The sequence below is a fragment of the Girardinichthys multiradiatus genome, chromosome 1, assembly GCF_021462225.1.
Source record: "Girardinichthys multiradiatus isolate DD_20200921_A chromosome 1, DD_fGirMul_XY1, whole genome shotgun sequence".
Lineage (NCBI taxonomy): Eukaryota > Metazoa > Chordata > Actinopteri > Cyprinodontiformes > Goodeidae > Girardinichthys > Girardinichthys multiradiatus.
This window is the reverse complement of record NC_061794.1, coordinates 9,006,785-9,023,338: the sequence shown is the minus strand read 5'-3', so window position 1 is coordinate 9,023,338 and position 16,554 is coordinate 9,006,785. Positions and strand designations below refer to the sequence as shown.

The 16,554-nt window shown below is 40.3% G+C and overlaps 1 protein-coding gene across 1 annotated transcript in view; it reads right to left on the bottom strand.

The window, feature by feature from the left end:
• Positions 1-16,554, bottom strand: part of LOC124871733 (plexin-B1-like) — a 94,659-nt gene that overhangs the window by 10,928 nt on the left and 67,177 nt on the right. Inside the window, exons 15-31 of the mRNA XM_047371239.1 lie at positions 15,660-15,753; positions 15,335-15,504; positions 14,016-14,167; positions 13,827-13,932; positions 10,468-10,604; positions 10,159-10,332; positions 9,570-9,804; positions 9,240-9,482; positions 8,903-9,079; positions 7,813-7,961; positions 7,625-7,725; positions 7,322-7,539; positions 7,050-7,228; positions 6,903-6,969; positions 2,067-2,213; positions 688-862; positions 262-365 (exon numbers count right to left, since the gene is read on the bottom strand). Of these exons, the coding sequence (XP_047227195.1) occupies positions 262-365; positions 688-862; positions 2,067-2,213; positions 6,903-6,969; positions 7,050-7,228; positions 7,322-7,539; positions 7,625-7,725; positions 7,813-7,961; positions 8,903-9,079; positions 9,240-9,482; positions 9,570-9,804; positions 10,159-10,332; positions 10,468-10,604; positions 13,827-13,932; positions 14,016-14,167; positions 15,335-15,504; positions 15,660-15,753 (2,628 nt within the window). The remainder of the gene's footprint in view (positions 1-261; positions 366-687; positions 863-2,066; positions 2,214-6,902; positions 6,970-7,049; positions 7,229-7,321; positions 7,540-7,624; positions 7,726-7,812; positions 7,962-8,902; positions 9,080-9,239; positions 9,483-9,569; positions 9,805-10,158; positions 10,333-10,467; positions 10,605-13,826; positions 13,933-14,015; positions 14,168-15,334; positions 15,505-15,659; positions 15,754-16,554) is intronic.

Below are 16,554 nucleotides of genomic sequence, written 5' to 3'. Positions count from 1 at the left end.
TGGCCTAGTCAAAGTCCAGACCCAAATGTAATTAGGTATCTGAGATTGAGCTAATTTGCACAGAAAAATGAGGGGTAAATATGAATGCATGCCATACTTATTAGGTCTTATTCCTTCTTCCTAAACATTATGAAAACCATGTCGAACTGTCCTTCCACTTCACTACTTTTTGTTAGTCTTTACACATAAAATTTGATTGGAAAACATGAAAGTTTGTGGTTATAAAGTGAGATAATGTAAAACAATTTTAAGTGCACTGACCTTGTAGTGCTGTAATGTATTGAGGCGCTTCCAGGAGCCTTGCACCACCGATGTCAGGTCCTCATCTGATAGGATGAGGTGACCTGCAACCCCTGCCCGCCACTCTGCAGGGGAGAAACGTTTATGCAGTGTCAGGCTTCTGCTGGACATTTAAGACTTTTAGGTATTGTAATACTACAAAGTAATCTGCACGTTGAAATCCTATTTTCCTGATGTATTGCTTTACTTCAAGTCCAAACACTTCATATAAAGTTGCCCGTTTTGGTAAAAGACAGAAGAGCCTTCTGGACAAAACAACATGTCAAAATAACACAAATAATCTAAGTTGCATATTAAACATTTGCTATCACATAAATGTCAAGCAGTTAGCCGACACACCAGGTTAACAGTCGAATGACACATTCAGTCCCTTAGTTTTAAACTAACCAAGGTGCAGCGAGTCGACGTGCGGCCTCTGCGAAAAAGACATTCCTTTCCAGGACTGCTCCAGAACTTTCTCCTTCACTTGGGTGATGGTGTCACAGTCTAGAACCTTCGCCGGGACCGTCTGATTAGTGGCTCCTCCGCTGGCCGCTGCGGTCGGCGTCGCAACATTCAGAGTCTGCACAAGGACACGGGAAAGTTGATAAGAAGTCTCAAATGAAGCATCCAAAGGACCACTAAAAAAGGTATACAGTCCTTTTAAAAGTATTCATACCTTTTGATGTTTTTGACATATGTAATGTTACAACTTGAAACTGCGATTTAATGTCATAAACCACCTAGGAGCACCTAACTGAAGCGAAATAAAAAGGATACATGGATCTGAAGTGTGCTATCCATTTGTGTTGAGTTCTCTCTAAATAAATACGTTTATTTAGGTAGCGGCCTTTAGCAGCAGTTCAAGATGGAAGTCTCTTGGGGTATGTCTCTACCAGCTCTGCACATCTACAGACTTATAGGTCAGCCTCAGTCTGACGGGATGGAGAGCGTCCGTAAGCATCAATTTTCTCGTCAGACTCTTGACTGAGCCACTTTAAAACATGAATGTACTTTGACCTAAACCAGAGCTTCACATTATATTGCATCATATTATCATTGCATTATCAATGTGCAATATTACAATATCAAAGGAGTATTTGGATGGATTTCAAACTGGACTTTCCCTGCTCTTTGTGCCCACCCCTGATATAGAGCTTAGAGACCGAGATGCAGGAGAGTTGGGAGGACATTGTGATAATGGAAGAGAAAGAGTAGGAAAAAAAGAAAAACGTTGATCAAACATAATCCATCTTATAATTGCATTACTGTGTTTTCCTAATATCATAAAACCCAAATCTAAACCATTTAGTTGTCTTTTGCAGCCTCTAACAAGGTTTCTTCCAGAACTGTCCTCCATTTACCTGCGTCCATTTTACAACACCTCTGTCCCTACTAATAAAAAAGCCCACAGCATGATGCTGCCACCACCATGTATCACACTGGGGATGGTGTGTGTTCAGGGTAAAATGCTGCATGATTCCTAACATACACAGATTTTTGGATGTAGGTCAAAAAGTTAAATTTTGGTCCCATCTGACAGGAACACCTCCTTCCTCATGCCGCTTGTTTCAAACTACAAAACAATCTCCTCAAGGCTTTCTTTCTTGCCTCTTTTCCATAAAGGTCATATTTGTAGTGTGCACAACTAGCAATTTGAAGAAAAAGAAAATAGACATGGGATATGAATACTTTATAAATAAGGAGATATTTACTTTTTCTTGTAAAACCCTTTACAAATTTCCTTTAAAAAACAATGTGGATGCCACACTGGGAATAATCCTCACCAGCGTACGATACTCCACGTCCTCCCGTAGCAGTCGGTTGTCATTCAGAGTATACTTGGCTTTACCGGTCACGGCGTCCACAGGTCCCTTGTCCACCTGGTGTTTTATTGCTCTGAACAGCATGTAAAACGACTCCCCCGCTGATTCCTGGCGAACCAGAAAGGATTTATTCATTTAGGACTTATTCCAAGACCAACTGTTCTCCATTTCAGCAGCCAGGTCCGACTGTCTTCGCTTAATAACTAAATCTGATTTCTAATAGCTTCAACGCAGGAGATCTGTGGAATGTTTTTACACCTTGTTTTATAGTCGATGACACAGCATTTGAAAACAGTATAGTAGCTATAAGAAAACTTTATAAATGACCCAGTCAGAGTCTGTAGCTGAATCAGACAACCCGAAACAGACATGAACGTTGTACTGCACTCTTTTCTGCCAGGGTACCTGGTCGGGTTCGGCTGAACTCTATTTTCCTAAAGTCACCCATCTGCTGAACCTTAAACCTCTATTTACTGGCATCTAATTAATGTAGCAGTTAAAATATCCCACCAGGAAATGAGACAATGCTTCAAAAAGCTGAAGCATCATCAGTTCTATTTTCTAATAGATAAACATGTGACTGTGTGTGTAGAGAAACAACCAACAGTTACACACACTGTTCTTCTTAGGAATAATAAACCAACAAAAAACACAAATGTAACCTAGTGAAAAACATTTACTCTAATGTATTTAACTAATTTACTTAAAACATTTTAAGTAATCCAAATAACTAAAATATTTCATTGTAAACAGAACTACTGTAGTATCCCATATTTTCCTGTTTTTTGTAGGATTTGTTGAGGAGGACTGAAAATGATATGGAAGGAAGTAGATCAGTAATCATTAAACCGCACCATGCAATAACTGTCTATATTTCTGCCATGTTTGTGCTGATTAACACTAAATAGTGCTGGTACCAAATGGTCTAACAATTCAAATCAAACATTCCAGTAGCATTAGTATCATTAAAAATATGGGAGAAAAAACACATTTGTGCATCTAGCCAAGCTCCTAACCCTTCATTTGGAATAGAATTTGTCATTGTACAATACAGAAAAAATATTGTGGGTGCTCCATGCAAATAAGACAGAAATCAAGAGCAAGGCGGAAACAATTAATCTAATTAATCGAGTAATGAAATAATCGTCAACTCATTCAGTAATCAAATAATCATTAACTGGAGTATACAGAATAAGATATGCCATTTGATAAAAAACAACCCAGAGCAGTAATTAGGTTAAAACTGCACAAACAAGATGTATATTGAGCATTTAACATAAAACCCTTATTTATATGTACATATGCTCTATCCAGAGCTCATCAAGTGCGTAGCTTTAGCTTCACCTGGTTCCCATTCTGTAAAACACCTCCTATTAAGCACTTTTAACGATCTGATTATTCATCGGTTAATCAAACAAATAGTCGACAGATTAATCAATTAGCTAAATATTAATTGTGAGTTGCACCCTTAGTCAGGAGTGCAGTACAGGTCCTTCTCAAAATATTAGCATATCATGATAAAGTTAATTATTTTCCATAATGTCATGATGAAAATTTAACATTCATATATTTTAGATTCATTGCACACTAACTGAAATATTTCAGGTCTTTCATTGTCTTAATACGGATGATTTTGGCATACAGCTCATGAAAACCCAAAATTCCTATCTCACAAAATTAGCATATTTCATTCGACCAATAAAAGAAAAGTGTTTTTAATACAAAAAACGTCAACCTTCAAATAATCATGTACAGTTATGCACTCAATACTTGGTCGGGAATCCTTTTGCAGAAATGACTGCTTCAATGCGGCGTGGCATGGAGGCAATCAGCCTGTGGCACTGCTGAGGTCTTATGGAGGCCCAGGATGCTTCGATAGCAGCCTTTAGCTCATCCAGAGTGTTGGGTCTTGAGTCTCTCAACGTTCTCTTCACAATATCCCACAGATTCTCTATGGGGTTCAGGTCAGGAGAGTTGGCAGGCCAATTGAGCACAGTGATACCATGGTCAGTAAACCATTTACCAGTGGTTTTGGCACTGTGAGCAGGTACCAGGTCGTGCTGAAAAAGGAAATCTTCATCTCCATAAAGCTTTTCAGCAGATGGAAGCATGAAGTGCTCCAAAATCTCCTGATAGCTAGCTGCATTGACCCTGCCCTTGATAAAACACAGTGGACCAACACCAGCAGCTGACACGGCACCCCAGACCATCACTGACTGTGGGTACTTGACACTGGACTTCTGGCATTTTGGCATTTCCTTCTCCCCAGTCTTCCTCCAGACTCTGGCACCTTGATTTCCGAATGACATGCAGAATTTGCTTTCATCTGAAAAAAGTACTTTGGACCACTGAGCAACAGTCCGGTGCTGCTTCTCTGTAGCCCAGGTCAGGCGCTTCTGCCGCTGTTTCTGGTTCAAAAGTGGCTTGACCTGGGGAATGCGGCACCTGTAGCCCATTTCCTGCACACGCCTGTGCACGGTGGCTCTGGATGTTTCTACTCCAGACTCAGTCCACTACTTCCGCAGGTCCCCCAAGGTCTGGAATCGGCCCTTCTCCACAATCTTCCTCAGGGTCCGGTCACCTCTTCTCGTTGTGCAGCGTTTTCTGCCACACTTTTTCCTTCCCACAGACTTCCCACTGAGGTGCCTTGATACAGCACTCTGGGAACAGCCTATTCGTTCAGAAATGTCTTTCTGTGTCTTACCCTCTTGCTTGAGGGTGTCAATAGTGGCCTTCTGGACAGCAGTCAGGTCGGCAGTCTTACCCATGATTGGGGTTTTGAGTGATGAACCAGGCTGGGAGTTTTAAAGGCCTCAGGAATCTTTTGCAGGTGTTTAGAGTTAACTCGTTGATTCAGATGATTAGGTTCATAGCTCGTTTAGAGACCCTTTTAATGATATGCTAATTTTGTGAGATAGGAATTTTGGGTTTTCATGAGCTGTATGACAAAATCATCCGTATTAAGACAATAAAAGACCTGAAATATTTCAGTTAGTGTGCAATGAATCTAAAATATATGAATGTTAAATTTTCATCATGACATTATGGAAAATGATGAACTTTATCACAATATGCTAATATTTTGAGAAGGACCTGTATATAAAATGAAACAAAAACATGTACCATGTCCAAAAAGCCACAATAATACAAAGGTATATTGAATAACAACATTTAGACACTATAACAGAAATAACACACATAGATTGAGGAGTATAATAAGCCAGGAGATGTAGGCGGGAAAAATCCGTGTCCTTTAGCTCCCGCCTACTTCATACAAACTGGCAAGCTCTACCCTTTGCTGCTGTAGGGTTGGGGGTAAGAATGAGGGGCAATAGGAGAAACAGGATTCAGTCTTATTCTTTAAAAACATTTTTCAAAAAACTTCAAAAAAGGAAATTTCTTCCAAAGTTGCTTAAAGATCAAGTTTCAAATTCTGAGTTCTCTGAGAACTGGGAGCTTGATAAAGATCATCAGAACATTTTTCCTGTCACAGAATGGAAGATAAGATCAGAACTTGGACGTATTTGGTGATATAAAAAGCATAATTATTTCTCTGTGAAATAAGTTAGCGTATATGAGAATACATTTAACTACTTTTTCTGATGTCAATCTTAGGTCTGTTTAGCTGTACAGTCTCAGAGAAACGTTTTGGTTTAGAAACAAATAATCATAGCTCCCACATTTTCAGATTTTATTTTTCACGATTCTATGATTCACTGAACAACTGAAAACTTTTCCTCTTTTTCAAAGGTTCATATTAGAAGATACATTACATTCATGTGTAGAGTCAATAGGTTGAGTGTTGAGTTCTCTCATAACTTCTATATTTCTCTCTTATATGCTGGATATCGACTTCCTGTGTTCTTAGTGCTTGGAATTTGCTTCTTTTTCTCCATCTGCTTTTGGAGAACTGCCCAAAATTTGTAAGTGGGTTTATCTTATGAGGAGTTTCCTGGCAACAGGTCTAAAATTATTTTCTTCTAATCTTTGAACCACGTAGTTAACACATTTGCTTTAGAGACGGTGCTCCATGATGCTGAAAAAATCTTCGGATCATCTCCAGATTTCGCCTTATAGTTGTAAAAATTGGCTTTTTGAGGACAATTTGATCCCTCTCCTTATACATGGCGGTCTTCTTGGGCAGACTGTGATTACCACTACTCTCTAGGATGAGTAGCCAGCTGGACACAGGACTGACCTTTACCTCTTACACAAAGTATTTCTCAAACGTCCCTAGCAATCAGGATTATTCAGAGACATAACTGCACCAGTCTTCTCCTGTCCATCCCTGTACTTCTTACACAATTTGATTCCGTTCTTGAAAACAAATGGACCACACATTTGCTGCCCTTGTCACAAGAAGGTTGTCCAAAAGTGTCCTACCTCACTGAGCATACAGATGCACTCTCACCCACCTGCTGCACATCTTAAACAAGCTGTGCACTGGTGGCAACCCTTCTGTATCGCATTCTGGAAGAGGAAGCATCTTGGTGCTTGTGAAGCGTTCTACTCAGCAAAGGAACCTCTCACCTTATATATAGTTCATTTGGCTGCAAAAGTCTCAACAGCAGGTGCTTCTATAGGAGATCATCTTGATGGAATGTGATGATGACTGCACATACTAACCATTCCTAATGGAGCTTTTTGTAACTAACTACCATACATCTGATTACAATAATTTCGACATTTGTATCACTCCCAAAACTTTTGATAGTGACTCCATATTGACAGATTTTTATGTTTAATAGTTTTTGAGCCCCTAATGTTTGGTGAGGTGTGAAATCCAGTAGTACATACCCTCAGAAATGTGTAGAGACAAATGGACATCCAATTTGTCAGCAGCTTCTCCACCACTGATTCAGTTCTGGAAAAAAAGAAAAAGTGCTCACAGAAATTACAAGCAGGGGAGAAAGATTTCTTGCTTCCTTATGGTAGAGTCCTCACCTTCTCAGCATGAGTTTGGGATTTTTGGCCACATACTGTTCGACCAGGTCATTCAGCAGCGTTTTAAGGATATCTGTGAAGTATTCCAGTTTACCGTGCAGGGCCACAGTCAGCAGAGAAGCCACGTAGGCCCGGTCCCTGGGGGAAAATGTCCGCTGGACCTCAAGAGTGTGAATGAACTGGAAGGACAACATGAAGATGATGTGAAAACAGCTGCTTTGTGTGCTGAAATAGAGAAAATATTATGTGGAAAACAGTCTTGAATGATTTACTTTGGTGAGAAAAAGCTTGCTGTTGAGCAGATTGGACAGCTGAACCAGGCCCTGCTCCACTGTCGGTCTTCGGCTTTCTGGAACATCCAGATCTCGCCTCAGTGGCGACTCCTGGTGGCCCGGGAAGAAAATACGCTCTGCATATGCCCGATAATCGAGGAAGGGAATCCCTGAACCCCCTAAATCACTGGACATGTCCATCATCTCTGTCATCAGGTCTACAAAGTGAATAACGAATTTCGTTGGGTTTCTAAGTTTACTCTCAGGTGATGGTGCATAAGATGGTAGGAGAAAATAAGGTACCTGTGAACTCTTTCTTACAGCGGTCCCTGACACTGGTCTCCAGGTTTTCAAGCTGGATCTGTACCTTCTTATAGTCTCTCATGGCCTGTTTGCTCTTTCTCCTGATCCCAACAGCAACAGTGCACAGATCATGTAAAGACATGAGACAGCTCTAGTCCAATCAAAGCTGAGAGTGTTTTTTTGTTTACCTGTATATAAGCACTATGATGAGTACAATTAGAGCCACGATGGAGGCTCCCACCCCAACTCCCACCTGAGCCTCCAGAGGGAATGTAGACTGTGCCTGGATGTCGTATTGCACTCTGCCCAGGGAGAAGTTCAGATTTCCCATTTTCACCTGAAAGCAACATTTTCACAAACCTTTAGATATTTTCTGGTTTATCTAAAAATATGTCTTCGATGTATTTATTGTGATTTTATGTAAGCGGACACAATATAGACCATTATTGTGAAAGGGGAGTGAAAAGGAAACAGTTTTTAATATTTGTTTTTACAACTGTAAATCTGAAAAGTGTGGCCTGCACTTCATTCTCCCTGGGGCTGCACAGATTCCCCCCCCATTCTCAAGGCTTTTTCAGCCTCTGTAAGGTTTTAGGTTTGTATTTAACTCCGGCCATCTTACCATCAACTGACTATTTTTCTGTTCCTCCTAAAGAAAAGGATCCCCACAGCATGATACTGCCACCACTATGTTTTTTCCCATACATGTCGGCTGTGTTCCTTGCTCTTCGTGATGCTGTTTGTTCACTAATGTTCTCATATAAACCTCTGAGGCCAGAAACAGAACAGTTGGGTTTATACTGGGATTAAATTACACACAGGTAGGGGACTTGTGAAGGTAGTTTGGTTGCACCGGATTTTATTTAAGGGAATTAGAGTAAAAGAACCTGACTACAGATTATTCAAAATTGTTCCATTTCAAAACAAACTGAAGTTTGTGGTTGTCATGAGCCTGAGAAATGGAGATTATTCTCCTCTTTGCAAATGGATTCTCTAAAGAGAACTAGACGTAGATGTCGAATTTGTCATTTTCTACATTTTTCGCAGTTATGTTTAAAATGACAACTTTTCAAGACAAGATCATTTTATTTTGTTTGGTTATAGATGCCTCTAGTACTTCAAAATAAATAAAATTTTTAAAATGAGATAAGGAGAAAGTTTTTTAAGTAAATGTTAGAGAGAAGACTGAAGGCTGGTATGTACCACCAATTTCATTTTGCAAACAAGAAAAACGTAAAGTATATGTGCATCTTTCCCTCAGCTCTCTCGCTCACTCACAGTGAAGTCAGGCAGACTTTCCATGCTCTCCTGCTTTCTGTTGGATATGATGGAGGGCTGCTGAGCTGGCGGCTCACAGTACAAGTGGTTGTGTGTCAGGGTCTTCACCACACATGAGCCCCCTCCTATCCTGGCCTCCACCTCCTGCTTGTACATGGCGAGATCCAGGTTTTCTCCCTAAACACGAAAAAGAACTTTGATGGATTGACTTTTTATGAGCAGGGTTGCAAGCATCTTAGGAAAACCTTGTTAGTGAAACTGTTAGTTTGAGGTTGAAGATACTGCTACAAATGATTTAAATGATTTCTTCTAGAAGCGAAAGGTAAGTGGAACTGACCTCGACGGAGATGATGCTGCCTGGTTTGTGGTGGTACGGCTTGCTCGGGTCATTCCTGTTCAACGCAAACAGCTTAGGGTTGGGCTCATAGCTGAAGGTTTCACCACCGACAGTGCTGAAGTCAAAATGGAGGCTGTCTAAAAGGAAGTGAACTTTGACCCTGGCCCCTTTGGCCTCTGAACCAACAGCAGGAGTTGGACACAAGATGAGAGTGGAGTTGCGGACTGCGCAGCGGGATTCATACTGAAGAGAAGAAAACGGAGCTTTAGTGCTTAGAACCTTATGTCTATTCATGCTTCAAAGTAAAACAGAAAATAAAGCTAGACTGACTTGTTTTACATGGCAGAGGATTCCCTCAGGGCAGGTTACTTCTGGAACAATCCTCCTCCATCTCCTCAGTGGGCCCCGGTGGTTCTCCCCTCTGTTGAGGTGGTCTTTAACCTTCTTCCCAACACTCCTCCTCCGTCTGGGAGGCAGAGCATCAGGCGGACTGAGGGTGACTCTCATTTTTGGCTCCTGGACCACATCCAGGTTGTGGCCATCAACTTTGATGGTCCTCCCTCCACTGCAGTGCCATAAAGCATCATCAGTCATAATATTTACATACACTTGCATTTTGAAGAGTCCAGTTATGTCTTGCAGCTTGAGTTTACCAAAATAAACAACTAGTTTTTGAAAGTGGCTACCATTGTAATATGGACTAGATTTTACTCATTTTTAGACTTAATATCTTTATCTAGAACTGGCAAATAAAATGAAAAGAAACAAAAAGGTAAAAAGCTGCTTGTACAAAATATAATTTAATTAATTTAAAATATAATTTTCCGGGTGATATAAAACAGACAGAAAATGTTTGTGACCAGTCTTTTCTCTGAGTTTACTACTTCACCATCCCTGTAGCTGTATCCTAGCACAGTACCTGAGGAAGCTTTTGGACGGCGCTGCCTTTGTAATGTTGGGGTTAGGGGTGTAATGATACACCAAACCCTGCAGGTGGCGCTCTGCTCCACCAAAGCGGACCATGATGCTGTGCTCTCCTGTTCTGTTGCTTCCTCTCGTCAGACACTTGATCTGATCCTCCTGGATGTTGAGCCTAATCATGAAAGAGGTTTTCCTTCATCTTTAATCTCAGCCCCTCTAAACAGTCACTCACAAATCAAATGCATCGATTGGCTCCAAGAATAAAGAGGTTTTATATTTTTAATTAAGATCCCTTGGGGACCCTTACACCATGCACGGAACTCCTCCGATCAGGACCCCGACCTCACTTGGATGCCCGGTCCTCAGACTCTGACCTCTAATGGTGAGCGACGAGCCCCCAGCTTTTGGCCCTCTTAAAGGAAAAATGCTGCTGAGTACAGGATTCTGGAGATGGAGGCAGGAAAGAAGGAACAGATTTTCATTGGAAGATGTAAAGATAAAAAGGGGGAAAAAAAAAGGAAAGCAAATCCTATCAATAAGCCAATACTAGGCATGTGATTTATTAGGGAGATAAAACAGAACACCAGGGAATTCTGGGAAACACGTTAAGGTTCCCTCACAGCCATGTAATATATTAATTAAGCTCCTTGTCATTTAGGTCTTTTAATTAAGGTTGTTGTGAAAGATCCGGGTGTTTTACGGTTATGTAAATAGGCAGGCAAGTTGTTTCTCTTGTATTGCAGCGGTTCCCTTACATTTCATCAGGCACTAATTAGGAAGAGCCACAGGGGGAGCAGCTTTTCCCATAATTAGATCAGTTATCTTAAAAGCTTTCTTTTTTACGCATGATTTGTCAAAATGCTGCATTCAGTCCCCACCACATCACACTTGCACCACATTCTTTAAATGAGGCATTTCTATGTTTATTTTCTTGTGTTTAACCCCCCCCCCCCTGTTTTCAGAAAAGTCCTGCTTTGTCCATTTCAGTCCACGCCCAAAAGTCATTACAGATTGCAGCGTTCTCATGTGTGGAGCTGAGTTAAACTCTGGGGAATCCTGCCAGAACTCAAAGTAACTGCTGTCTTTAAACAGGGTGTGAATATAACCCAAGAGATGACTTTGTGTGCAACATGTTTGTTTAATCGTTTCTGTGCAGTTGCATAGCCCTGCACCATTTGTTGGTTTTTTACATTTGAATCAATGTAATTTATCAATGGATAGCTGTACATACAGGTCCTTCTCAAAATATTAGCATATTGTGATAAAGTTCATTATTTTCCATAATGTCACGATGAAAATTTAACATTCATATATTTTAGATTCATTGCACACTAACTGAAATATTTCAGGTCTTTTATTGTCTTAATACGGATGATTTTGGCATACAGCTCATGAAAACCCAAAATTCCTATCTCACAAAATTAGCATATTTCATCCGACCAATAAAAGAAAAGTGTTTTTAATACAAAAAACGTCGACCTTCAAATAATCATGTACAGTTATGCACTCAATACTTGGTCGGGAATCCTTTGGCAGAAATGACTGCTTCAATGCGGCGTGGCATGGAGGCAATCAGCCTGTGGCACTGCTGAGGTCTTATGGAGGCCCAAGATGCTTCGATAGCGGCCTTTAGCTCATCCAGAGTGTTGGGTCTTGAGTCTCTCAACGTTCTCTTCACAATATCCCACAGATTCTCTATGGGGTTCAGGTCAGGAGAGTTGGCAGGCCAATTGAGCACAGTGATACCATGGTCAGTAAACCATTTACCAGTGGTTTTGCCACTGTGAGCAGGTGCCAGGTCGTGCTGAAAAATGAAATCTTCATCTCCATAAAGCTTTTCAGCAGTGAAGTGCTCCAAAATCTCCAGATAGCTAGCTGCATTGACCCTGCCCTTGATAAAACACAGTGGACCAACACCAGCAGCTGACACGGCACCCCAGACCATCACTGACTGTGGGTACTTGACACTGGACTTCTGGCATTTTGGCATTTCCTTCTCCCCAGTCTTCCTCCAGACTCTGGCACCTTGATTTCTGAATAACATGCAGAATTTGCTTTCATCCGAAAAAAGTACTTTGGACCACTGAGCAACAGTCCAGTGCAGCTTCTCTGTAGCCCAGGTCAGGCGCTTCTGCTGCTGTTTCTGGTTCAAAAGTGGCTTGACCTGGGGAATGCGGCCCCTGTAGCCCATTTCCTGCACACGCCTGTGCACGGTGGCTCTGGATGTTTTACTCCAGACTCAGTCCACTGCTTCCGCAGGTCCCCCAAGGTCTGGAATCGGCCCTTCTCCACAATCTTCCTCAGGGTCCGGTCACCTCTTCTCGTTGTGCAGCGTTTTCTGCCACACTTTTTCCTTCCCACAGACTTCCCACTGAGGTGCCTTGATACAGCACTCTGGGAACAGCCTATTCATTCAGAAATGTCTTTCTGTGTCTTACCCTCTTGCTTGAGGGTGTCAATAGTGGCCTTCTGGACAGCAGTCAGGTCGGCAGTCTTACCCATGATTGGGGTTTTGAGTGATGAACCAGGCTGGGAGTTTTAAAGGCCTCAGGAATCTTTTGCAGGTGTTTAGAGTTAACTCGTTGATTCAGATGATTAGGTTCATAGCTCGTTTAGAGACCCTTTTAATGATATGCTAATTTTGTGAGATAGGAATTTTGGGTTTTCATGAGCTGTATGCCAAAATCATCCGTATTAAGACAATAAAAGACCTGAAATATTTCAGTTAGTGTGCAATGAATCTAAAATATATGAATGTTAAATTTTCATCATGACATTATGGAAAATAATGAACTTTATCACAATATGCTAATATTTTGAGAAGGACCTGTAGCATGTATATATTTATACAGTCCAATGAATAAAGTATTTGCTCCTTGAACATGTCTTTTGTTTTTACTTTTTGCCACAATTAAATGCTTCAGATCATCAAACAAATGTTAATATCAAAAAAAGATAACCTGAGTAAATAGATAAAAAACACCAGTTTTCAAATTATAATTTTTATTAATTAAGGTAAAATGTTATTTGAACCAACCTGGCCCTATTAAATGTGTTTGATGATCTGAAACATGCAAGTGTGACAAAAACCTAAAACAGATTAAATCTATATGGTGGGAAATACTTTTCTTCTCTGCAAACTCCTACTTGTTTTTCCATGTCCATTTTTAACAATATCATCAGAATACATGTGCAGCAACATTAGGTAGTCCTCAGAAAAATCATGAATACAATCATATTCAGTAAAATAGAATATGTTTTCAGCTCGTTTGTCAGATTAAAAGCACCTTTTGAAAATAAACATTAAGCAGGTATTAAACCGGTTTTTCATTAAACCCACATTTCTGTATTAAAAATGCTTTTTTAATGGTGCTGATTTATTATTCTAATCCTAATTGTCACATTTCATTAGCTGTAATTGGAAATTAATAATTAACAGAAATACGAGCTTATGCATATTGTTCTGTCTATAACTAATCTAAATAATGTGTTTCATCTAGCAAATTGAGATACTGAAATAAATGAACCTTTAAATAATATTGTAATTAATTCAATGGGTCTGTATACAAATTAAAAAGTGGGGAACACAGTACAGATCCTTGAGGCACGCCAACATTAAAATCAAACATTTCTGACACTTTGTCATCTTATCATGACTATACTGACCTGAAAACTGAATATCTGAGCCGAAAGCCCGTGTCCTCCTCCTCTTACTCTGACTGAGGCATGTCCCCTGATCTCCCCTCCACTGCTTGTAGTCTCACACACTATCCTACAATATAAAATCACACAGCTGTTACCATAAGAAAGAATGGATACAGAGCACGTGTCTGTTGAGTTGCGCTAACGGCTTGCCTCGAAGAGACTTCGTATCTGCTGTGGATGACGTTGCATGGCACTCCGGCCACTGTGACAAAACTCTCGATGTCTTCGGCCCTCTGACCAAGATTAGAGCCGGAAATGGTTACAACTGTGCCTCCCTCGATTGGACCAGATACCGGGTCCAGCTGAGAGCATAAGAAAGCCACAAACAAAACATTTCGGTTGTGGGTGATCACACCAAACCAGAAAAACAGCTAGTTTGTTTCTTGAAATCAGTACTAAAATGTTCTAACTTGTTTGGTGTATATTTTTCACATCTTTTACACTAAAAAATGAAGTGACATCAGCCCCTTCAAGTTCCCTGTTTTTGTTTAGTATATCCAGCTGGTACATGTTCACACGGCTGCCACAAACAGATCAAATAAATTGCAGTGGCATCACCTCACACTGATGATTTTAAATCTGCTATTTTATTTGAGGACATTTATTTAAAAGGTAAAACAGGATTAACTTGAGTCCTGGTCCAGCCAAACATCTTAATTGCTCTGCCGACATGAGCATTTCCTGAAGATCAGCACACATCCATCATACTGTTATAACATGTTTCTAGTCCTTTCCATTTTGAAGAGAGGTGAAAAGAAATGATTCCATGATATTTATACCACAGAGAAAGAGCAAAGAATAAAAAAAACAAATGCTTCCTTTGCATCTGTTGCTCAGAAATTGTGGCACCTGTGAAGTTGTAAGAACTGTTTCTTAATGTCTTAATCTGTTTCTTTTTTTTCCAGTTTTGAACAAATGCACTGCAATAAAAGATGGATTTCTTTGAGGGTTTTTCCAGGAGTGTCAATAAGAGTGGAAGGAAGCGTACACTTAATGTGTTGTGCATGTCTCTCTTTAGTCATCTTTAATTACTACACCGTGAACATCAAGTACATATCTTTCAACATTTTTTGCAGTTTGCATCTGATTCAAGGCAGACATTCTGCTCCAACGACCGCTGAACAAAACAGTGTTATTTGTTAAACATGTCTCAAAGCACTGCCACAAAAGCAAGCAGCACCATCCATTTTATTCGTCACATGAAATGTCTTAAACGGCTAAATGAAAAATAAGCGCTGCATGTCCACAGGGACACTAGAACAACAACATAGAACGCAAAGCAAGTGTCTGCCTCTTTAGTTTTTCAAATCAGTGCATGCATTTAGGAGAAATATAAACTATAATCTTATAAACAGGGCAACTGTTAAAATATTCTCAAAACAATTCATCCTAATTGACCTTTGATCTTTTTGGTGTTTAGAGTTTAGAAACCCATAAATCGGCCTCAGAAGGAGGTACAACGTTCTTACAAAGTGAATGACCGGTGCAGGGCAGGTGTGTTTGATATCATCAGCGCAGGAGTCTCGATACATGCAGCTGGAGCTGACGGCTCCACCACACCAAACGCAGCCGTACTTCGGGTCAGCTGTTCGACACCGGCTGCAGTCGGATCGGCCCACTGAACAGTTGAACAGAGTCACTGAGGCAAAAGAGCATAAAAACAAAGGAAAGAATAGGGTCTTTATTCAATAACTACACAATAATTTCTGATTTATTTAGATCGTGACACGTCTTTGACACATGTTAAGTAACTTCCAACACACACAAAAACACACTTTCACCAACAGCACTCACCATGCAGATTCTCAGCGCTGTCAATGAGAAAGTTGTTTTTTCTCCTCACGTTAATCATTACCGAGTATTCCTCTGTAAACAGGGAATAAACATACTGCAACAGAAAAGGGTCAGGGGTCATTCACATATGCATCACATATACAGTATAATGAACAAAAATTTAAAAAACAGCATGAATGTGTGTAAATGTTTACTTAATGCAAGGTTGTGGTAAATGCTTTAAAAGCACGGTCTCTGCTAGGAAATCAAGCAATTTAAATAAATGTCAGAAATTCTGCCAGGTTGAAGTGTCAAATATGCAACAAGAATTATGCTAGAAGCTTGAGAAGGTAACTAAAGCATATGATCATATTAGAACTTGAAAAGGGACATTTAAAGGGCCAATGCCACTCTCTATACTTTAAAAATCTTGAAACTATGTAATACATTAAAACCGGCTTTTTTATTTAAAAAACGCCTTCGGACCTCGGTCGCTTTAGTGGGAAGGCATTTCCATATACTTATAACGTCATTTGGAACATCAGAGTGGTAAGATGTATTTTCTTGTCTAAAAAGCCCTTTCTAACAGGAGTAAGTCAAATGGATATGCAGCTCCTTATTGGCAGCACAAAAAGATGGAGTGAACGCTCTTACTATCTCCAAAGATCCTTTAATGCAGAAAATGTGGGGCAGAATCATGGAAATTAACAGGTAAAGACGACAGATTACTCCTCTCCTGCCACAAAAGTCTCTGCATTCAAACCAGTTTTGGCCTCGGGATTATGAAACAACTTAAATCTTGGCTTCAAGGAAGGAGCAACTAAAACGTAGGGAATAGTAAACAACACAGTTCTTGCTACAGGAAAGACAGACAACCTGAGGTGAGTCAGCAGCCAGAGCTTCGAGACAACTGTGG